At 42.4% G+C, this 24,141-nt stretch overlaps 1 protein-coding gene across 1 annotated transcript in view; it reads left to right on the forward strand.

The window, feature by feature from the left end:
* Positions 1-24,141, forward strand: part of LOC103524768 (titin) — a 185,309-nt gene that overhangs the window by 51,264 nt on the left and 109,904 nt on the right. The window contains 3 exon segments of the mRNA XM_026819934.1: positions 505-786; positions 1,525-1,797; positions 2,605-2,841. Of these exon segments, the coding sequence (XP_026675735.1) occupies positions 505-786; positions 1,525-1,797; positions 2,605-2,841 (792 nt within the window).

The following is a 24,141-nucleotide window of genomic DNA, read 5'->3' on the forward strand; positions in this document are numbered from 1 at the left end:
TATACTAATAGATCTTTTTCAAAGGCATTGCGTACGAGACTCTTAGATAGGTTACCCATTTCTTCTCTGACCTACTATTCATGGTCTTACCAGGTATTAGTTTACCAGACGGTATCCTTTACTTCTCGTAAAAAACGCAGAAATTTTGGAGATTTACATTGACAGCTGTGAATTGTACCAAGCTAACTAGGTTCATATCTTCCACCTTAACCTTTATTTAATTGTTTACAATTTTTACTGCACCTTTTGCCCATTCTAATATGACTATCTTTCTCTAGATGAGGAACCTCTAATAAACTGTCCCATCTGTACTGAACCATTCGAATATGACTATTTACTATCTTCCTCCCTTCTCTACAGCCAACGCCGGTCTACAGTTAGGCACTCTAGATGAGGACCGTCTGAAGAAGATCCGGGAACTGGAAGCTTACGAGCGTCCTAAACCCGCCCCTGTGGAAGATGTAGGTAATATGACTATTTACTATCTTCCCCCCTTCTCTACAGCCAACGCCGGTCTACAGCTAGGCACTCTAGATGAGGACCGTCTGAAGAAGATCCGGGAACTGGAAGCTTACGAGCGTCCTAAACCCGCCCCTGTGGAAGATGTAGGCCAGAAGCCCGTGTTCATTACGCCCCTGAACAGCTGTGAGGGTCTGAAGGAGGGCGACCATGCCCACTTGGAATGCCGGGTTGAGCCCGTTAATGATGCCAACTTGAAGATTGAGTGGTTTGTCAATGGAGTGGCCATCAAGACAGGACATCGGTTCAAGACAACGCACGACTTTGGTGAGTTCTGGTTATTATTGTTGTAGCGGCTTCAGCTGTAGTCGACTGGTAATGGAAGAGTGAAGAAAGCATATCTTTTTTTCTGCCATACACCAGGGTGATGGTCTCTTGCCATGTTTAATTGGCTCGTCCTGAACCGCAGTCAACCATCGCATCGTTAGGAGTTGTTGTAGCGGCTTCAGCTGTAGTCTACTGGTAATGGAAGAGTGAAGAAAGCATATCTTTTTTTTCTGCCATACACCAGGGTGATGGTCTCTTGCCATGTTTAATTGGCTCGTCCTGAACCGCAGTCAACCATCGCATCGTTAGGACTTGTGCTTATTCTTTAAAAGCAGAGAGAACCCTTTGTTTCTTGACAATGAGTGAGAAAGGAATTGATAGACGGAAGTGTAACTGCTAAGGTCTTATCGTCTCGAAATCGAATAGAGAAGGAAGACAGAAGATAGGAGAAAGTCAGCCGTTCCGAGAACGAACATTATCCGTTCAGGATAAAATCCGCCCCGGGGGGGAATCGAACCCGCGACCTAGCGTTTACAAGGCAGACGCGCTACCAACCAAGCTAACTTTTTGTTTATTCCCGGACTATTCCATCTTCATCCCTCAGGTTACGTGGCCCTGGACATTCTCTACACCTATGCCGAGGACTCTGGCACCTACATGTGCAAGGCCAGCAATCTCCTATTACCAACCAAGCTAACTTTTTGCTTATTCCCGGACTATTCCATCATCATCCCTCAGGTTACGTGGCCCTGGACATTCTCTACACCTATGCCGAGGACTCTGGCACCTACATGTGCAAGGCCAGCAATCTCCTAGGTGAAGCCGTCAATACTTCCCTAGTCACTGTACAATCCCGTAAGAACATCTACCTGGAACCCCACAACCCAGACGCTCTGGAGAAGATACGAGAACTGGAAGCCCAGGGTCATCCTGCCCGACTGGAAGTGGAAGAACCCATTGAGATTCCGCCCACCCTGACGGACCTGCGAGGCACCACGGAGGTCTTGGAAGGTAAATCATGGAACTTTTATTATTTTTGTGTCATGGAAAATTAATAAATAATGGGATGCTATAAGACCTCTAAAATGCTATGACGATAAGACCTCTAAAATGCTATGTACTTCGTGGTACTTAAACATACATAAGGCTCTTAAGGGGTAGGTACCTACCTTAATCATGTGCTTTTCTTCTGGAAACGAGATACCACGTCACCATGGAACTTTTATTATTCTTGTGTCATGGAAAATTAATAAATAATGGGATGCTATGTACTCCGTGGTACTTAAACATACATAAGGCTCTTAAGGGGTAGGTACCTACCTTAATCATGTGCTTTTCTTCTGGAAACGAGATACCACGTCAAGTAACATGTTAATAAGATAGTAAAATGCTAGATACATGGGTTTTTATTAATTTCATTGTAGGCAATGTAATTTAAAAGAGAGAGTTCCCACTACACGACACGACTTTTTCCGAACGACAAGTGCAATCGGGCTTTAAGTCCCTAAACTCAATAATAGAATTAACCCTCTCTCGTTTTCTGTCCCACAGGACACACCGCGCACTTCGAGTGTCAAGTGGAGCCCCTACATGACCCGTGTCTTCGCATTGACTTCTTCCACAACGGCTACATAATAAGATAGTAAAATGCTAGATACATGGGCTTTTATTAATTTCGTATATCATTGTAGGCAATGTAATTTAAATGAGAGAGTTCCCACTACACGACACGATTTTTTCCGAACGACAAGTGCAATCGGACTTTAATTCCCTAAACTCAATAATAGAATTAACCCTCTCTCGTTTTCTTTCCCACAGGACACACCGCGCACTTCGAGTGTCAAGTGGAGCCCCTACATGACCCGTGTCTTCGCATTGACTTCTTCCACAACGGCTACCCCCTACCCTCCGCCTCTAGGTTCCACATTACGTTTGACTTTGGCTACGTATCGCTTGATATTAGCAAGGCAGTGGCGGCGGACGAGGGAGAATATATGGTGCGTGCTGTCAATCTCTATGGAGAGGCCGAGTCGGTTATCCAGCTTAAAGTTATCGGTAAGTTGAGCAACCTTTTATATCTCAGTAGTTACCAATAATAATAGTGCTTATTTATACTGCTCGCATAGGACTGAAAAGTCCCTAAAGGGAAAAGTCCAGCAGTTGCATCTTTGTGACAAAGCCATTTGTTTTATCGGTATTTACCTGTTTCATTGACACAGGTGAAGGCACCATCATCACGGTTGTAGTGGCTTCAGCTGTAGCCGAATGGTGGTGACAGAATAAATAAAGGGTATCTCTTTTTCAGCCATACACCGGTATGATGGTCTCTAGCCATGTTTAATTGGCTCGTCTTGAACCGCAGTGAACCATCGTGAGAACTTGTGCTTCTTCTTTAAAAGCAGAGAGAGCCCTTTGAAAACTGCGAGCTAGCTAGGCTGGTTAGGGTTAGCTGTTCTCCTCCCTGTTTATAGTCCCACAGTAAGACACTGGTCTGCTCCCTGTTTAAGGTCCCCCAGACAGATCTGAAGGTCCCTAGCTTAACCAGCCGATAAGGTAAGCACGTATTATTGCTCATTGGTGGTCCTCACACTAAAAACAATCAACTCTCATATGTCACATTATTCCCTGCAAAGCTACCAATGCTCTGGGTGAAGCTGTCACTACAGCTAGTATGAAGATTAAAACCAAGGCTGGTCTGCAGCTTGAGACTCAACACCCTGAAGGTAAGTACGTCCAGTAGTGCTTGTTCTCCTCGGATAGGACTAACAAATCCGTTTACTACAGCAGTAGGCTGCTACTATTATTGAGGATGAGGGCATCTATATCTGTAAGGCTACCAATGTACCAATGCGCTGGGTGAAGCTGTCACTACTGCTAGTATGAAGATTAAAACCAAGGCTGGTCTGCAGCTTGAGACTCAACACCCTGAAGGTAAGTGATGGAAGCAAAAATTCTAGAGGGTTAAAGTCACTGTATAACTGTTAAGGTAGAAACACACTACTATCACGTCACGTGAAGTCTGAAAGGTGTAGCTCAAAGTACTACTCTTGACTAATCCTCTAATCCTCATGGCGTCTAGCAGTAAAGAACTAGGCTCTATGTAGCCCTACCAAATGTTACCAAATTCATACGCGAAGAAAAGTAGTTCGCTTTCTAGTTTTCGTGGCATTTTAACTTGTTTTGCAGTGTCGAAGCGTAGAAAGGGATATATACAGTCGCGTATTCGCTAATCTTCGATGAGATGATCGGTATCAGAATTTCGCAACATTACACCTCATGGTACGTAATGGTAGTGTGACAGGGGTTGTAATATCCATTCGGTATCCGCCTGGTCAAGTTAACCCTGCCTACTCACAGCGCCTGAGTGAGGCCGGGAAATGTCAACAGCACGTGATTGGCCGGATGGTCACGCAGTCGATCGATGTCGACTGAACCGTCCACACTGCCTCGATTTATATCGTCGATCGACGGCTGGTCGACTGTGTTTGGGTTTGGGCATACCTTTATTTTAGAGGTTACCAATAAGATGTCTAATTATAAAATAATAACTTGTTCAACAAAAACGCCATCTTTCTTGTTCACAGGACTGAAGAAGATTCAAGAGCTGGAACAACCAGCCAGTGGGGCCGGGAAAAGCCAGCAGCACACGATTGTTTTCAGATGGTCACTCATCCGGATTCTAACCACGTGCAACGTTGCTTAACTTCAGTGATTCATGGGGAACTGGTGTGCATTTAACGTGCAACGAAAATGGAGTTTTGAGTGAAATAGCTTTTATCGTTTTTCCATTAAAATTCAAAAAGTGTATCCTTGTTCATAATTGACATATCAACATGATTATTTTTGGGGCTGATTCTCAACAATATTCCACATTAGACATTTTAGAAAAGCCATTTTATCCAAAAAGAGCCCAAGGTTCAGCCTGAGCAAGGTCTTCTTGATTACAAACGTTCAATCATGGTGCATGTGATAATTGTATTAATTCCGTAATGATAGTAAATTTGCTATTGCCCGGAGTGTGACTGTGTTTCCGCTACAGAAAACCAGAAGATAGCATATAATGAATGAACGGAACGAGTTTAGTGTTTTGGCGATTTTCTCATGTTCGTCTGTCCGTTTGTTTCATCACAACTCCCAAATGGTTGTTCTGATTTTGATGAAACTTGGCAATCACTTTCAACACCTAGAGAAACAGTCAATAAAATTTATTGATGAGCTTCCCAAAGTTTGGGTTGTCAGATGACACAGCATAAAGAAATTTTCGTGTGCGGTTCCTACGCGGAGGGAAGTTTATCCTGAACAGATAAAGTTCGTTTCGGATTCGGAACGGCTGGCTTTCTCTTATTCTATCTTCCTTCTCTCCTTTCGGGGCGATACGAACAGTTGCAGTTCCCTCCATCAAACCTCTTATGGAGAAGTCTAAATAAAGCACTGTACCCATTTTTTTTATAATTAAGCAAGGTCTACTGTATTAATTATGCACTGTACCATGTTAAACCCATAAAATACACGAGACCTTGTTTAGACTGCTGGGGTAAAGGGACTTTTTAGTCTCATTCGAGCAGGATAATGTTTGCACACTATAATAAATGTTAATAAAAAAAAAGTTTATTTTTTTTTTACATTCAGGTAAGTTTGTACAAATCCCAAAAAGCTTCGCGGGCCACATGTGGGCCGCGGGCCGCTAGTTGGAAACCCCTGACCTAGACCTTCGTTTTTCGACCCCTTCCTTATCCTATTCCACCTATTTCTTCTATCCTGTAATTTTAGTTTATATGATTTATTCCTAAACTTCCATCTTGGCTTTTTGATATGTGAGCTGAGTAAAAGAATGTCAGTACCTAAGTACCTAAATATTTGAGTTAAAACATAGAATTCTATTCGTTCGTTCACTTAGATAAGTAATAGAGGTAGTCCTGTACAACGTACAATGAACAGCGGTAGATCTAACTCTAGGAAGAAATTCAAAATTTCGAAATTACCTAATTATAATTAAAATAATAATAGTAAAAAAAAAGTAATAATTATGTAATAAAGTTCGGAAGTAATCAAGACTCTGCCTATACGAGGAATTTGAGTGCAATGTTTTTAACCTGGGTGCAGGCCTCCGTAGTATGCCTCTCATCAGATGGGCGAGACGAGACACAATACTTTCCATTTAGGTGCTGGGTCAACACGAGAACACCAGAAAGTAACCCGTTGAAATATTTGCAATCGAACCCATCAAGAAGCCTGGAAAAAATAACTAATAAGATTAAAAATCCAACTTCAATCAGTTGAGCCTAGAGCAGTTACTTAACTTTAAGAGAACTTTTTCTTTAGGTCACCTTGATAGCTAGTAAGAAAAAGGCACATTTCTACGAAACTTTAAAAAGAATGCCTCAATAATGTAGGTCCTAGGATTAACTATGCACAATGAGCCTTAAATCCCGAAGGTTTTTTTGGGAAGTAATGTGGATGCAAATTCAGTTCCCAACTCAGAAATTTGACGTGTGACGCACGACCGTGTCGTACATCTCTGAAAATTACCTCCGAAACTTTAAAAAGAATGCCTAAATAATCTAGGTCCTAGGATCAACTATACACAATGAGCCTTAAATCCCGAAGGTTTTTTTGAGAAGTAATGTGGATGCAAATTCAGTTCCCAACTCAGAAATTTGACGTGTGACGCACGACCGTGTCGTACATCTCTGAAAATTACCTCCCATATCATCTTAACCACAACGTTATGTCTAGATTAATAGAATATACAGGGTGAGACGTTAAGCAGGTACTATCTGAAAAATTTCTGGTCTCTTTTGAAGACCAAAGGAGTGTCCACAGATAGTCGATTGATGTCTTCTGAACCATCCACACTGCCTCGATAACATAGATTCAGCTCGTCGATCGAGAATGTGTGGACACACCTTTAGTAAGTAACTTTGTGAAACTCCATATCGGAAATCGATCGATGTCTTCTGAACCGTCCACACTGCCTCGATAACATAGATTCAGCTCGTCGATCGAGAATGTGTGGACACACCTTTAGTAAGTAACTTTGTGAAACTCCATATACCTACCTATCATTTTCTGATCGTCATCAGAAATCACTTAGGTAAAGCTGTGTCCATACATAGTCAACCTCGTCGATTGACGAGGTGAAGAGGTGAATCTATGTTGTCGAGGCAGTGTGCGGTTTCAGTCGACGGTCGATCGACGGCGTCGACTATGTTTTGACGCAGCTTTAGAAGTGCTATAATCCAAATGTTCAGCTTAGTTAGCTTGGAAGGTATCACCCCTAGGTAAGCGCTAGGTGGCGACTGGCGAGTTCGATTACTGCCCAGGGACTGGGGTCTGCAGTCTCTGCTCATACCCCAGGTTGAGAACCTCTGAGCTAGATAGGTATGTATTTCTGGATAGGAGTAGGTACCTTGTTACTTCGGTACGTATATGAGATAGCCATGTATTATACAATACGGAAGATACTGATGGAGTATGCTAATTTGGTATCATCTCTATTAGGTATCCTCTCTTTGTCCTGAGGTACTCGTGGTAAACCCGCCTCCTCTTTGTCCTTAGATACGACTTGGTTGAATATGAATGAGTACATGTACTTATTTTTATTGTTATATGTACTATGGCCTATTGGCCATTATGTTAGTAGTATCTAAGTATTTACATTCTACACTCTACAACTTATTATTAATTTTTTCTTTACAATATTGGAATCTTACCCTAGCATATTGCGTATGGATTTCAATAAGAGGGTATGTTTTGGTCACTTTAACGAATCTTTTTTGGAGACGGGGATCAAGAATGGAAACCGTGATTTATCTAGGCAGGCGCGTTAACTCCCTAGCTATCTAATCTAGTTTTTTTTAAGAGGTTTGACAGAGGGAACTGTAACTGCTATGGTCTTTTCGTCCCGAAATAGAAGAGAGAAGGAAGACAGGATAGGAGAAAGCCAGCCGTTCCGAGAACGAACTTTATCCCATCAGGATAAAATCCGCCCTGAGCGGGAATCGAACCCGCGGCCTAGCGCTTACAAGGCAGACGCACTACCAACTAAGCTAACTAGGCTGGCAATCTGGTTTCTAAGTTTCCTTGAAAACCAGAAATAGAACAGACCGTCACACATATGAAATCCGCACGGGACCTGTTCAGATACCGATATCGTCCCGTTGTTGCTTAACCGAGCTGATCGGTCGTGCTAGACCAGTCGGTGCGATATCCTATTGGTGGCTATCTGGTTAGGGACCAATTAGCATGCAGAATAATTAATATGCATGTCAGAATTGGAAGGATTTATTGAAGGAGGACCTAAAGACAAAAATTGCTTTTTTTTTTTAAATGAAGCAAGATATTCTGATGTAACATTATGTACCATGTTCTTAAACATATAAAATACGAGACCTTGTTTAGATTGCTGGGGAAAAGGTCTCATTTGAGCAGCATAAACAAGATCTATTCTATTCTACTCACATTAACCTCAACCAGTCTGAGTGGGCCGGGAAAAGCCAGCAGTACACGATTGTTCAGTTGATCACCTATCCGGATACTAACCACGTGCAACGTTGCTTACCTTCAGTGATCCATGGGGAACTGGTGTGCATTTAATGTGCAACGAAAATGGAGTTTTGAGTGAAATAGCTTTTACCGTTTTTCTATTAAAATTCAAAAAGTGTATCCTTGTTCATAATTGACATATCAACATGATTATTTTTGGGGCTGATTCTCAACAATATTCCACATTAGACATTTTCCACATTAGACATTTTAGAAAAGCCATTTTATCCAAAAAGAGCCCAAGGTTCAGCCTGAGCAAGGTCTTCTTGATTACAAACGTTCCCTCCCCCTATTATAAATGCTATGGAGTTCCCTTTTCCGTCTATAATTTACAGAGTGACTCAGAAAGCAAGTACCTAATTGTAAAAAAAACACAGGTTAAGAGATTTGATAGAAGTAATTGTAACAACGGATCGTTCTTACAGTCTTATCGTTTCGGAATCTAAGGGGGAAGGAAGACAGGATTTAGGGAGAAAGTATTTACCATCTTCTTAACTTAACTTTATCAGTATTTACCATAACTATGTATTGTATTGTTTTTTTTTTTTTTTTAATATATTTGTGCACATACAATATTGTATACTGAAACACAATAAATAAATATTCAAAGCCCATAGTTCCGAGAACGAACCTTATCTGGTTAGAACGAACGCCGAGGGTGGAAATCGACAAAACATACCTAGTCCAAAACTACACCTTTTTGCTGTGGCACAAGCTGGCACATCCTTCCAATTTCAATTAGTGAATAAATTCTGACTTTTCTGAATCACCCTGTATACAGGATACATATTTTCTTCCAAGTCCTAACATCCGACATTTCATAAATATTTCACAGTGCATAAGAAAACTAGATTTCAACGTTTACAGAAAAGGGTACCTTCCGCTGTCGACTCCTCCTTCCCTTCCTCGAACTCCTTTTGCTCTTCTTCTTCTTCTTCTTCTTCTTCTCCTCCTCCTCCTTCTTCTTCTCCTTCTTCTTCCTCTTCTTCTCCTTCTTCTTCTCCTCCTTCTTCATCCTCTTCCTCTTCTTCTCCTTCTTCTTCCTCTTCTCCTTCTTCTTCTTCTCCTTCTTCTTCTTCTCCTTTTTCTTCTTCTTCCTCTTCTTCTTCTTCTCCTCCTTCTTCTCCTTCCTCTTCTTCTTCTTCCTCTTCTTCTTCTTTTTCTTCTCCTTCTTCTTCTCCTCCTTCTTCATCCTCTTCCTCTTCTTCTCCTTCTTCTTCCTCTTCTCCTTCTTCTTCTTCTCCTTCTCTTCTCAGTCTCTATCGTCTTCTTTGAGTCCGGTTTATCCTTCTTTTCTTTATATGTAGTTTTTCCTTTTTACTTTTCCTTATCCTATAGGAAGGAAAGTAATGTAATCGGGTCAAATTTTCGATGGTCAGTTTTTAGTGCCAAAACACGTTTTGAGGTCCCATAACATACATTGAATGAAAGAAACGAGTTTTGTGTTTTGGCGATTTTTTTCCTCATGTTTGTCTGTCCGTTTGCTTCATCACAACTCCCAAATGGTTGTTCTGATTTTGATGAAATTTGGCAATCACGTTCAACAAATTAAAATCTTTCTGATAGGAAGGCTTGTGTTCAAACCCTTCGTTCGGTGACAAACTAGGTGCTGCAGTTGGCGGTATTTTGACCGCTTTTTGGCGGGTTTCGACCGTTTTTTTGGCGGTTTTCAACGATACTGACTAAACGATCAGAGATATTGTAAAAGTTACAATAGAACAACACCCAACTAAGCATCATTCGTCTGTCTGTAAACGATATTTTTACCGCTTTTTGGCGGATTTCGACCGTTTTTTGACGGTTTTCAACGATACTGACTAAACGATCAGAGATATTGTAAAAGTTACAATAGAACAACACCCAACTAAGCATCATTCAATAGGATAAGGAAAGTCGTGTGATGTTCACACCAGATTTTTATATCCAGGTTTTTTTTTCTCAAAAATGAAGGGCCCAGGAAATTTTCTCTTACATCCAAGATTCTCTTATATCCAGGTTTGACTCTATTGCACTGTACCCTGTAACTTCTTACTTGTATTTTTTTTTGCTAAATATCCACATATGATATAATTCTTGTGTTTCAGGATATATCGAATGGATCTGGGACTTAGTTCAACCCTGATCATGCTTGGTCCAAGTATGTCCCTTGGTCCCTGTGGGATCAAGTCATGAATCTTTTCTTCATTAGGTAAGAATTCAATTTTACTTTGGTTGTCTTTTAATCAACTATTTTTTTTCTTGTTTATTTATGAGATACCTAGGTACTATTTGTTTTTTATAGTATTTTCTCGATGATTTTCAGCTTATTGAATCGAGAAAGTTAACTAAGTACTTCCTTGGCGCCAAAAGAAGTTCAAAATTTCTTTGATCTGCTTTCGTAGGATTTTGAATGAAAGAAAAAACTTAATTTTTATCTTGTTGATTTTATCTTGGAAAGCAACTTATCCAGATTTGACTGAACTAATATCTACCCCATAGTGTCTCTACAACCCTCCATAATAATGGAAGACAAGAACTTGATTATTCACTTTTGACTGCATTGATTTGTGTTGAACTTTTAGCCCCACCCCTCCTTCACAATGATGGAAGACAAGAATATATCCAGGTTCAACTTTATTAATAACCCCTTATAATCTCTTTGGCTTTGTTTGATAAATTCAGACTGTATTAATTTTTGTTAAATAAATGTTAATAACCCCTCCACAATGATGGAAGACAAGAAGCCCCGCCCCCCCATGGTAAATTCAGACTGTACTAATTTTTGTTAACTCTCTCAGCAGCCGCGCCCCTCCACAATGATGGAAGACAAGAAGCCCCGCCCCCCCACCGTCGGGTCCAAGGGGTCCCAAATAGCGACCATCTCCCAGAGTGTCCCTTGTTTACCAGGCGAGCGCCTTGACCACTACACCACCGAGGTAGGTAGCGCCTTGACCACTACACCACCGAGGTAGGTAGCGCCTTGACCACTACACCACCGAGGTAGGTAGCGCCTTGACCACTACACCACCGAGGTAGGTAGCGCCTTGACCACTACACCACCGAGGTAGGTAGCGCCTTGACCACTACACCACCGAGGTAGGTAGCGCCTTGACCACTACACCACCGAGGTAGGTAGCGCCTTGACCACTACACCACCGAGGTAGGTAGCGCCTTGACCACTACACCACCGAGGTAGGTAGCGCCTTGACCACTACACCACCGAGGTAGGTAGCGCCTTGACCACTACACCACCGAGGTAGGTATTCCATACCTCGGCTGGGATTGAACCCACGCCCTCCTGTTTACCAGGCGAGCGCCTTGACCACTACACCACCGAGGTAGGTAGCGCCTTGACCACTACACCACCGAGGTAGGTAGCGCCTTGACCACTACACCACCGAGGTAGGTAGCGCCTTGACCACTACACCACCGAGGTAGGTAGCGCCTTGACCACTACACCACCGAGGTAGGTAGCGCCTTGACCACTACACCACCGAGGTAGGTAGCGCCTTGACCACTACACCACCGAGGTAGGTAGCGCCTTGACCACTACACCACCGAGGTAGGTAGCGCCTTGACCACTACACCACCGAGGTAGGTAGCGCCTTGACCACTACACCACCGAGGTAGGTAGCGCCTTGACCACTACACCACCGAGGTAGGTATTCCATACCTCGGCTGGGATTGAACCCACGCCCTCCTGTTTACCAGGCGAGCGCCTTGACCACTACACCACCGAGGTAGGTATTCCATACCTCGGCTGGGATTGAACCCACGCCCTCCTGTTTACCAGGCGAGCGCCTTGACCACTACACCACCGAGGTAGGTAGCGCCTTGACCACTACACCACCGAGGTAGGTAGCGCCTTGACCACTACACCACCGAGGTAGGTAGCGCCTTGACCACTACACCACCGAGGTAGGTAGCGCCTTGACCACTACACCACCGAGGTAGGTAGCGCCTTGACCACTACACCACCGAGGTAGGTAGCGCCTTGACCACTACACCACCGAGGTAGGTAGCGCCTTGACCACTACACCACCGAGGTAGGTAGCGCCTTGACCACTACACCACCGAGGTAGGTAGCGCCTTGACCACTACACCACCGAGGTAGGTAGCGCCTTGACCACTACACCACCGAGGTAGGTAGCGCCTTGACCACTACACCACCGAGGTAGGTAGCGCCTTGACCACTACACCACCGAGGTAGGTAGCGCCTTGACCACTACACCACCGAGGTAGGTAGCGCCTTGACCACTACACCACCGAGGTAGGTAGCGCCTTGACCACTACACCACCGAGGTAGGTAGCGCCTTGACCACTACACCACCGAGGTAGGTAGCGCCTTGACCACTACACCACCGAGGTAGGTAGCGCCTTGACCACTACACCACCGAGGTAGGTAGCGCCTTGACCACTACACCACCGAGGTAGGTATTCCATACCTCGGCTGGGATTGAACCCACGCCCTCCTGTTTACCAGGCGAGCGCCTTGACCACTACACCACCGAGGTATTACAATGTTCTATGTTCTTAACTAGGACATAATGCTAAAAAAAGTGCTAATCAGAGTCCTCAAGTTATTCGAAACAGAACTTTTTCCAAAAAAATAGGTGGACTTCTTTTAAAGTCATATTTCTGTTTTGTTTGTGTGTTGCCTAGGTAACGAAGAATCTCGGTCCATCAAGCCAGGGGAGAAGGTGAAAAGTCTGAGCGATCTCCGGTCCAGATCCTCCTCGGCCAATTCTTCCCTAGGAGAGGAGAGAGGAGGAGGGGGAGGCAAACGTTCCCCCTCCCGCTCTCCTTCCCCTCCTGCTCATGCTTATACGGTGAGTATACCTGCGAATTCTAAGGCCAGCCATTCACCATCAGGTAGCCCTGTTAGGTACACCTGATCAGGTCCACCTGTCAGACTATAGTTTGTGTTCTCACAGGTATCAGGTCTCAGAAGCATAAGTCTCATAACCTGGAGACCTGATAGACGGACCTTTTCAGCTGTATCTGTCAGGTCTACCTGATAGTGTGTGTGCTCCCCCAAGTGTCAGGTAGACCTGACAGACGGCATAGAGCAGAAAAAATGAGGACCAACGGAATTTTTCTTTTTCTTCTACGACTTTTAGATCCCGAGATAAATCGATTAAAAAAATGCCGGTAAATCGTGAACTTTGACGTCACGGCATACGCTCCCGTAGGCGATGACGTCACATGTCACATCAAATGTCCCGAGCAAAGCTCCCTTGCAGGCAACGCATTAATGTGTTTGTGCGCAGTTCTTTCTGCTCCTCCGCTAGAGCGCTTGCATACTCGCGCTACCTAACGGACGAAAAAAACAACTGCGTTAAGTCTGACGTCACACATCTTCATTAGAACGGAAAATAAAAATTGAATTTTCGATCGTTTACAGTTATTATTTTTGGAGTTTTGACCTCAGATTTGGATTTTTCCCAACTTTTTACATAGGAATCGACCATTTATTCATAATTTTTACCCCATTTGCAACTCCTCCATTCAACCCCTCTGAAATCTACACAAACTCATGTCTCAGAAGCATTAAGTCTCATAACCTGGATTACTTTGGCACAGACGCTACGTCGCTACGTATCTAGACATTGCGGGAGTGTTTGACTCGTCTACATAAGGCACAATATTTACACTCTTGTCTGCCGTTATCGAAAAGTAATGAAAAGGGAGGTTATTTATAAAGTTAGGCCCTCTCCCCAATTCCCCATTCTTAAAGAAAAGAAAAACATATTATGACATCACAGTTCTCATTCTCTCTCTTGTTATTATTATTATTATTATTTTTTTAATAACGAAAGAAGAAAAAGAAGGCATTTTTTATCATTGAAAAAAAGGTTGTGTAAGCTTTCTTCGATTCCAATCAGTGAATTCAAATGATGTTATTGGTTCTCATATTCATTGTATTCTCCTAGACTTGTAAGAAAAAAAGAAATAAAAATAATATTAAAAAGAAGAAGACTTGTATTGCTTCTTAAATGCTCTCAATTCGTAGATTGCTTTTATAAAATGTTCAGTCTATTTATGTCGCATTGCCAACAACCCCTTAACCTTGATAATTATTTCAACCTCTCCCCCCTCCACTCTTCTCTCCCTCTCCACAGTCTCAGCGCTCGAACGGTTTCCCCTCCACGGACGAGAAACCCCAGAACGGTTTCCACCACCACTCCTCCACTCATCCAACGCAGAAGTCCTCCTCCGTACCCTCCCTCATTAGTCCGTCCGCCGTCAAACACTTCCAGCATGACCAGGCGCGTCACAAACTCACCAATGGGAGCGCAGGATTCCCGCCAGGGGGCGTGGCTAGCCCGGGAAAGATCGAAGCGGCCAGCCCGTACAAGCCGGAAAAGCCCGAACGGAAGTTCAACAGCCGAGAGCTCATTGAGAAGCAGAAGAATTGGACGTCGCACTTTTCCCGAACGAAGACAGGACCGCGGTATAACAGCGACCCGAGTCACTTTACCCCGCCGAGAAGTGACCCGGCGAAACCGTTCAGCGCGGGGACCCCGCCACCCGCGATTCCCGCAAAGCCAAATCTCCCTATCTCGGCGGGCTCAAAAGCGTTCATCGGGCGAGTGTCGCCTGCCGGTCTAGCCAAACCCCCGCCCGGGGCCGGGAGCGTGTCTGCGCCCATACCTATTCCTACCACTGCCAGTGAGACCGGGGGCCGGAGGGGCACTGCCGCGTCGCCTCCCGTGCCTAGTGAGCGGGTGTCAACTCTGACCGGTGTTTCTTCGACCGTTCGTCCTGAAGGTGTTGAAGATGGAAAATCGATATCGAACGACTCGGAAGCGAATTTGGATTCTCGAATCGATTGTTCAAATCTCGAATCGATCGTTTCCTCTTCAGTCCCTTGTGACTCCCCAGCCAGTCCGAAGCGGACTAGGTCAGACGCCCGTTCGCCCTGAAGGTGTTGAAGATGGAAAATCGATATCGGACGACTCGGAAGCGAATTTGGAGTCTCGAATCGATTGTTCAAATCTCGAATCGATCGTTTCCTCTTCAGTCCCTTGTGACTCCCCAGCCAGTCCGAAGCGGACTAGGTCAGACTCCAATACCTGTTCAATCCAAGATTCTTCGCCTAGCATATCAACTTCTTCAGTTCCTCTGGAACCGGTTCCAGTGGCCAATCAGAGCCCGCGGATTTCGACCAATGAGGTGGTACCTGAGGTTCCTATCAGTGAAGTCTGTTCAGCCCCCGTGGACAGACTGGAGGACAGTGGCGTTCATGATACGTAAGTTTTATTTATTCGTTTATTATTATTACTATTTATTTATTTATTTTTTTTCCCTTCAGTGGACAGACTGGAGGACAGTGGCGTTCATGATACGTAAGTTTTATTTATTCGTTTATTATTATTACTATTTATTTATTTATTTTTTTAGCCCTCATCCTAACTGGTTAGGCCGCAAAAGCTCTCTTTTACGGAAGTTACAGTCAGTAGGTTGTTCGCTCCAAGAGAAAGCTTTATTTTCAGAAGAATAATTTTATCGATTCAGTTTAAATTTTAATTCTATCGACCATTTTCTACTGATTATAGACAATAATGAAAATTATGTTTATAGATTCCCTAATTGCGTATTTAATATTTATCTACTGGAAAAAGGAATTTTAATTGTGTTGAGCATTAAATGCTTGTCACAAATGTCCTTCCTCGCTAAATAAACTACGCTAAATTTAATGACTTGTTTTAGCCCTCATCCTAACTGGTTAAGCCGCAAAAGCTCTCTACGGAAGTTACAGTCAGTAGGTTGTTCGCTCCAAGAGAAAGCTTTATTTTCAGAAAAACAATTTTATCGATTCAGTTTAAATTTTAATTCTATCGACCATTTTCTACTGATTATAGACAATAATTAAAATTATGTTTATAGATTACCTAAGTAATTGCCTATGTAATATTTATCTACTGATTGTTTATTATAATCTTTCAGGGTGAAAAGTCCGGAACAAATCACCCCCGATGATTCTCCTAACAAATCAGTCTTTATCTACTGATTGTTTATTATAATCTTTCAGGGTGAAAAGTCCGGAACAAATCACCCCCGATGATTCTCCTAACAAATCAGTCATATCATCTTCTCCAGGTAAGAGATCTATCTACTTTTCTATAATTTCTATCTTCAGATCAGTTCATCAGCTGAAGATCAGTTACCTACCTACCCACTTCGTAGAAAAAAATCTGGTGTGAACATCACACGACTTTCCTCATCCTATTGAATGATGCTTATTTTGGGTGTTCTTGTTCTTATAACCAAACTTTTACAACATCTCTAACCGTTTAGTCGGTATAGCTGAAAACTGCCAAAAAACCGCCAAAAAGCGGTCAAAATACCGCCAACCGCAGCACCTATCTCAACCAAACGTTTTGAGTTGCATCCTTGTCACATTTGTAAACTACATACCAAATTTCAAGTCTCTAGCTCATACCGTTCCCGATATATTTGCATCCTTGTCACATTTGTAAACTCCATACCAAATTTCAAGTCTCTATGCTCATACCGTTCCAGATATATTGTTAAATTACACCGAAAACCGCAAAAAAGCGGTAAAATGCCGCCAACCGTTGCACCGATCTTAACCAAAAGTTTCGTGTCGCATCCTTGTCACATTTGACAAAAAAGCAGTAAAATGCCGCCAACCGTTGCACCGGTCTTAACCAAAAGTTTCGTGTCGCATCCTTGTCACATTTGACAGCTTTCTACATACCAAATTTCAAGTTTCTAGCTTTTAAGTATACCGTTCTCGAGATATTTTGTTTACAGACAGACACACACACGGACCAATGGCTGAAACTTTGGATTTACGCTCTAGGGACCTCAAAACGTGTTTTGGCACTAAAAACTGACCATCGAAATTTTGTCCCGATTACATTACTTTCCTTCCTATAGGATAAGGAAAGTAAAAAACTAGCTTAAAGAAGTTGACTACCGCTTGCCACTTATTATTCTAGGTGTCTGGACTTTACAATTAGTTTACATAGTGTGATCTAAAATCACTTTCATCACGGTCGGACTTGCTGCTGAAAAGTTACGCGTTCGATACTCCCCTGTGTCAAAGATATTTTTATTATTATTATTATTATTATTATTAGTTATTTCCGCAAATGTTCTAGTCGTGTGATGTTCAAACCAGATTTTTTTTTTGTTTTTTTTTTTTGTTTTTTTTTTGTCACCTTAAATAGGACAGGATTTCTTTAATCAGGCGCACTTCTTTTAACCCCCTGTATGTACTTTACATAATTACACATAAAGAGTAAAGGGAGCCATAGTGCACAAGAAGGGTAGAATGTATGGCGGAGTGTATTCTATGGTTTGGAAGTGTGCCCAAGCTACTGAAAAAGAAATCTATTTCTTCCATATTCATCTCATAATGAGTCCTGTGTCTTTGTCACAAGTGCGTCTGTTTAAGCGAACCCTACACGTTCAAATATTATGCTATATCAATAGCCAAGGTTGAGTGCGAAGGGCATCCACTCGGAAAATTTTGTTTGGCCAAAACCAGTTGGCCTCAAAGCGATCACTCTAAAGCCGGTTGAGAGGCCGACGACAAACGTCGACCCCATCTGAACATGGGAAAAGGCGAAGAAGAAGATACATGTTCAAATATTAAACAATTTAATCAAACTTTATTGGCCGAAGGATAGTGAGGTCTACGTTTTAATTTGACAGGTTTGCATTTGGTTTGGATTTTTGTTTGTTCGTTCCTCTCCTCTATTACTTGTGATTGTCTGGTTCGATTTTGATGAAATTTAGTACAAGAATTTAAAATATCAGTCTCAAGGTCAAATTCGGGGTCCCAGTCCCAGGGTTCAAGTTCTCTGATCAGGTGTTCTGACAAAATATCACAACGTGTGAGGCTCACTTTAAAATTCGATTGAGTCACTCACGCTTGAAATGAGTTTTCCGTAATGTCGAAAAATTGAGTCATATTATTATTATTGTTATTATTATTGAGCAAACAATGAGTTCCAAGTTTTTACTAAACATTGTATCCCATTCGTGTGTTTAAGGCCCAGTATGTGCCAGCCTAGTTAGCTTGTATGGTAGCGCGTCTGCCTTGTAAGCGCCAGGTTGCGGGTTCAATTCCCACCCGAGGCGGATTTTGTCCCGAACGGATAGGGTTCGTTCTCGGAAAGGCTGGCGTTCTCCGATCCTGTCTTCCTTCTCTCTTCGATCTCGGGACGATAAGACCCTAGGAGTTACCTCGCGCGTCTCCTAGTACGCTTGATTTGATAGGTGGAACTGTAACAACGGAGGTCTTATCATCCCGAAATCGAAGAGAAAAGAAGGATAGGATAGGAAAAACCCAGCCATTCCAAGGACGAACCTTATGTGTTTAGGATAAAGCTCGCCTCGGGCGGGAATCGAACCCACGACCTAGCGCTTTCAAGGCGGGCTCCCTACTTTACAAGTTAACTAGGCTGGACCTTATAGAAGTTTAACTGGATAACTACTCACTCTACTCAGTGAGTGAGTGGCCTAATTACTGAGCAGTGAGACTGAGCAGCGCCTAACCACCGGATAGTTGTTAGGGCCCCTGAAAGTCTGGACGGTCGTGCGCCTGCCAGCATCCTCAACACGCTTGATAAATATTGATAAAAGTGTAGCGCCTTACTCTGCCTAGTGATTGGCTTGGCTTCTTACCGAGTAGTGAGACTTAGCGCCTAACCAGAAGATGACAAGTGTGGGTTGCCCCTCTGATGGGTCAGTATGGGTCACCCACCTGGTTAGCCAGAGCCATACTGAGGTTTTCACCCACTGATGTGAATAATTTCCTATATGCCGTGATTTACGTGAATAGTACAGTGTGGTTCAAAAGTATAGGTTATTTATTTATTTATTCTTTCTTTCCTTCCCCTTTTTCTTCTCCTTCTTCTTCCTTTCTGTCTTTCTTTACTTCTCCTCCTCCTCCTCCTCCTTATTAACGTTCTTCTTCGTCGTATTTCTTCTGCTCATCCTTCCTCTTCCTCGTTCTTCTTTTTCTTTTCTTCTTCCTTCCCTTCGTCTTTTTCTTCAAGATCTTCCGTCCGTCCGCCTAGGTTCTTCTTGTTTTTCTTCTCCTCCTTTTCTTCTTTATTTCTTTCTTTCACTTCTGCTTCATCCTCCACGTCTTCTTCTCTTCTTCTCCGCCTTCTTCTTTGTTCGTAAAATATCAATTCTGAACGGATTTGGAGAGAATTCTTTATTTTTAGATCCCCCTCGAGCAGACAGAAGAAACAGGGCAGTTTTTAGGGGACAAGGCCGAGGGGGCCTGCCTTCCCCCTCGAGTTTCATTTTTCTCCTTTACTGCAGGCCAGGCTCCGAAACTTGGGAACATCCACCCCCCCGGTACATCACTCTTTGCGCCCCGGACCGTATCCAGGATTTTGTCGAGGGGAGGGGGATACTCGAAGGGGGGGGGGGTGGCCGGGCCCCCTCGACCCCCCATTTTTGGTCTGATGTACAGTAAACGAGAAAAATGAAGCTGGAGGGGGGCCCTCGCCCCCCTTTACAAAAACCTTGATACGGTCCTGAAAAGAAACAATTTTTGTACTTTTGTCTCGCCACATCGGTGTGTTGTGTTTTGAGCGAGTGACTGTGACTCTGTTGTTTTGTGTAGTTGGCCGGGACAAGCGTGTGTTTCGTGTTAGCCGTGCGTGTCGTTTTTGAGCGTGTGTCGTCGATTCGCCTCTGTCTTGTCTCCTCTTCAAGCGTGTATCTATTCGTCTTAAAGCGTGTATCTATTTCTTCGTTTTTGGCGTGTATGCATCTTCGTTTTTAGCGTGTGTTGTGCCTCGTTTTTCGTTTTCGTTTCGGCGTGTTTACTTTTCTTTTGCGGGGGATAGGGAGTTTTGCGTCCGTTTAGTTGGCTCTTCTTTTTGCCTATTCTTCGGTTGTGTTTGTGTAGCCCTCTCTTCTCTGTTTTTGTTTCGCGGGGGAGTAGTAGATTGGAGATTACTATATCTAAGTCGAGATTGAAGACGGTCTAAATATAATTCCTATGTACTATCTAATAGATGGGAAACTAATAAAATAAGAATAATGAACCTATGAATTGTGGAATCTTAATTCTTTGAAAATTATTGGTGGCAAAATAGTGTTCACCAAATCCTATCTAATGCCTACCTACTGGACATGAAAAGGTCGAAACTACTTCGCCTCTGTTGCTACAGTTAGTATTTTTCATATTCGGTAATAATTGTTTTTGTATTAATGTAGTTTGTAGTCATTTAAACTCACTAAATCTAGAACTCACTAAAATCTCTTTCACAGGACTCCCATTAGTCCAATCCAGCCTAAAATCTAATGAGCAAAGGTGCAAAGGTCCTTTGCTCAGGTCCTAATAAAGAGAAATTTTCAAAATTTCCTTTATTTCTTAATATTTTCTCCAAATACGTATAAAAATCGGACAAACCATTCGAGAGTTAATATCGAACAATTTGTCCGAGAAAAAAAGGCGATGAAACAAGTAAAAAAAAAAAAAAAAAAAAAAAAAAAAAACCCCCCGGACACGGCCAAAATTAAAGCCCACTCGTTTTTTTGATAGGGAGCACTGGGGGCAGGGAGCATTTATTAAGTTGGACAAATTGCGTGAAGTGTGTAAAAAGAGAATTATGAAAGGAAACACTTTTATTATCATTAATTTTATTATTAAATAATAATTATATACTATTTTTTAATGAAAGTGGAACGTGAAAAATTAACGGAAAAGTAAGAGACGACAAAAATAAATAAATAAATAAAAATAGAATGTTTTTTTTTTTTTTTTTTTTTTTTACACCATATTTTGTCCAAAGGGTGGTATAAAAAAATGGTGTTAACATTACACGACTTTGACTTATTTTTTTATTACAGTTAGGAATTGCAGAAGAAATATAATAATAAAAAAATCGGATTTGCAAAAATTGTTCACGTGTTACGTTCCCACATAGTTTAATAGAAAGTAAAAAAAAAAAATAAAAAATAAAAGAGAGTCTATGTAAAGCACAACTTTTATACATTCTTAATGCTTACTTGTTAAATGAAATTTTTGGGGTCCTCCCTGTTCGTAGAAGCCGTATAACGTATAACAAAAGGCTACCTCTACCTACATACATATGTTTCCATTTTTTCAGTATTTTTGCCAAGAAAAAAAAATCTGAAGTTAATAAATATTTTGTTAACTAAATAGCGATTTATTTGATGCTTTGTTTTGAAAATTATTTTCATATTTATTTTTCAACAAGGGTCGTTGAATCGTTAACCCCGAGGTGTAACAATGTCAATAAAATAAAATTATGTAACTGGTAGAAAAAAATGGTGATATAAGGGGAAAGACACCATTTGTCACTACTTCCAGTGGAAGAAAAACCATCAGAATTGGGACTGTGATTGGAAAAATCATATTTGGTTACGAATATAACATTCTATCAAGATCAAAATTCAAATTATTTGTGGTCAACCAAAGCTTTTTCACAGCAACCACCGCAGAACAAGCTTCCAGTTTCCAAGAGTCAAGAGATTCCCGAAAGGAAAATACACGTTTGGACTTTAATTTTGGCTGGATGATTTTTAATCCATTTAGCCAGCCTACTTAGCTTAGTTGGTAGTGCGTCTGCCTTGTAAGCGCTAGGCCGCGGGTTCGATTCCCGCCCGGGGCGGATTTTATCCTGATGGGATAATGTTCGTTCTCGGAACGGCTGGCTTTCTCCTATCCTGTCTTCCTTCTCTCCTCGATTTCGGGACGATAAGACCATAGCAGTTAAAGTTCCCTCTGTCAAACCTCTTAAAAAAAAAAAAAAAAAAAAAAAAAAAAAAAAAAAAAAAAAAAAACAAAAAAAGGGACTGGTCTTTGCGTCAGGGCAGTGAAAATAAAAGATCTTTTTTGCCAGCCTAGTTAGCTTAGTTGGTAGGATAAAATCCGCCCGGGCGGATTTTATCCTACCAACTAAGCTGATGGGATAATGTTCGTTCTCGGAACGGCTGGCTTTTTCCTATCCTGTCTTCCTTCTCTCTTCGATTTCGGGACGATAAGACCATAGCAGTTACAGTTCCCTCTGTCAAACCTCTTAAAAAAAAAAAAAAAATTAATCCATTTATTCTTTCTCTTCCCAGGTCGTCTAAGTGATGTTGAGTATAATGACAACGAGCTGACATTCAATGAGCGTACCCTCACTCTGAAACGCAAGAAATCGCATGGTACTGCCACGGGAGAATGTCAGCAGGTACCCTATAACTTACCCCCGGATGTGAGTCCTACTAGTCAGGTAAGTTGAGACCTTTACCCTGAGTCAAAGTGGGAGTATATCAGCCTGAATTTCCCTTCCTAAAGAAATAGCAAAGGTTGAGTGCGAAGGGCATCCCCTCGTAAAATTTGTAGCCAAAACCAAATGTCAGCCCAAAGCAATCACCCTAGTTAGGCCTGATTGAGAGGCTGACGAAAAACTCCGACCCCGTATGCACACGGGAAAAGGCGAAGAAAAAGAAGAATAATTTAATTGAAGAACACATCTAGGTAGGTATTTTCAATTCTGTCAAATTTACTATCCACTCCTAATAGCTGTTGCACTGGTCTGTTTCACAGAGGTACAAGAGTTTCGCCGAGTCTAGTGAGTGCGACAGCGGCGTGTTTCATTTCGAGTCCTCCTCCCCGCCTCTCACCCACGATGAAACAGCTAGTGTTGCACTCAGCAGTCTCGAAGGTAAGGTCTAGTGGTCAGGGTGCTGGGTTCGAATCTCAGCCTAGGCGAAAATTGTCTCCAACTGACATTGGCGAAAATTGTCCCTCATTTTTTCCACCTTTAGTTAACAAGCAGTTGATGCTGATGTAGGAATGTTTTTTTACCTACCTCGGTGGCGTAGTGATCAAGACGCTCGCCTGGTAAACAGGAGGGCGTGAGTTCAATCCCAGCCGCGGTATGGAATTTTATCCTCAATATAATTTGATAATTTGACCACAACAATAGAACATAGCAGCTTACTGCTGGAGTAAAGGGACTTTTCAGTCCTATGCGAGCAGTATAAATGGACCCGGTAATAAATGATTATTATTATTTGTGGACTCGGTAATAAATGATAAACTGTGTTTATTTCTCCTCTCAGGGTCTCAACACACGGGGGCCAGTGTCAAGTTCAATCTCTGTGATAATACCAGTGTGAGTGCCCCCGCTAGAGATGACTGTGCACCCCCAGTGCCCCCCCATGCTAGTAACTCCCTCAGTGAAGAAGATTCGGGGTTTCTGTCGGCGGAAATATCAACTACAGGTAAGCAGAAATAGAACGGTTGTGCTTACTTAGGTGAGGTTTCAAAGAGCAGAAAATATGAGGAACTAGGGAATTTTTCTTTGTCTTCTACGACTTCTAGATCCGGAGCTAAATCGATTTAATAAATACCAGTAAAAGAAAACCACCAAAAAGCGGTCAAAATACCGCCAACCGCAGCACCTATCTCAACCAAACGTTTCGAGTTGCATCCTTGTCACATTTGTAAACTCCATACCAAATTTCAAGTCTCTAGCTCATACCGTTCCAGATATATTGTTAAATTACACCGAAAACCGCAAAAAAGCGGTAAAATGCCGCCAACCGTTGCACCGATCATAACCAAAAGTTTCGTGTCGCATCCTTGTCACATTTGACAGCTACATACCAAATTTCAAGTCTCTAGCTCTTACCGTTCTCGAGATATTTTGTTTACAGACAGACACACACACGGACCAATGGCTGAAACTTCGGATTTAGGCTTTTAAGTACCGTTCTCGAGATATTTTGTTTACAGACAGACACACACACGGACCAATGGCTGAAACTTTGGATTTAGGCTCTAGGGACCTCAAAACGTGTTTTGGCACTAAA

Source organism: Diaphorina citri, unplaced genomic scaffold, assembly GCF_000475195.1.
Source record: "Diaphorina citri unplaced genomic scaffold, Diaci psyllid genome assembly version 1.1 scaffold6, whole genome shotgun sequence".
Taxonomy (NCBI): Eukaryota; Metazoa; Arthropoda; class Insecta; order Hemiptera; family Psyllidae; genus Diaphorina; species Diaphorina citri.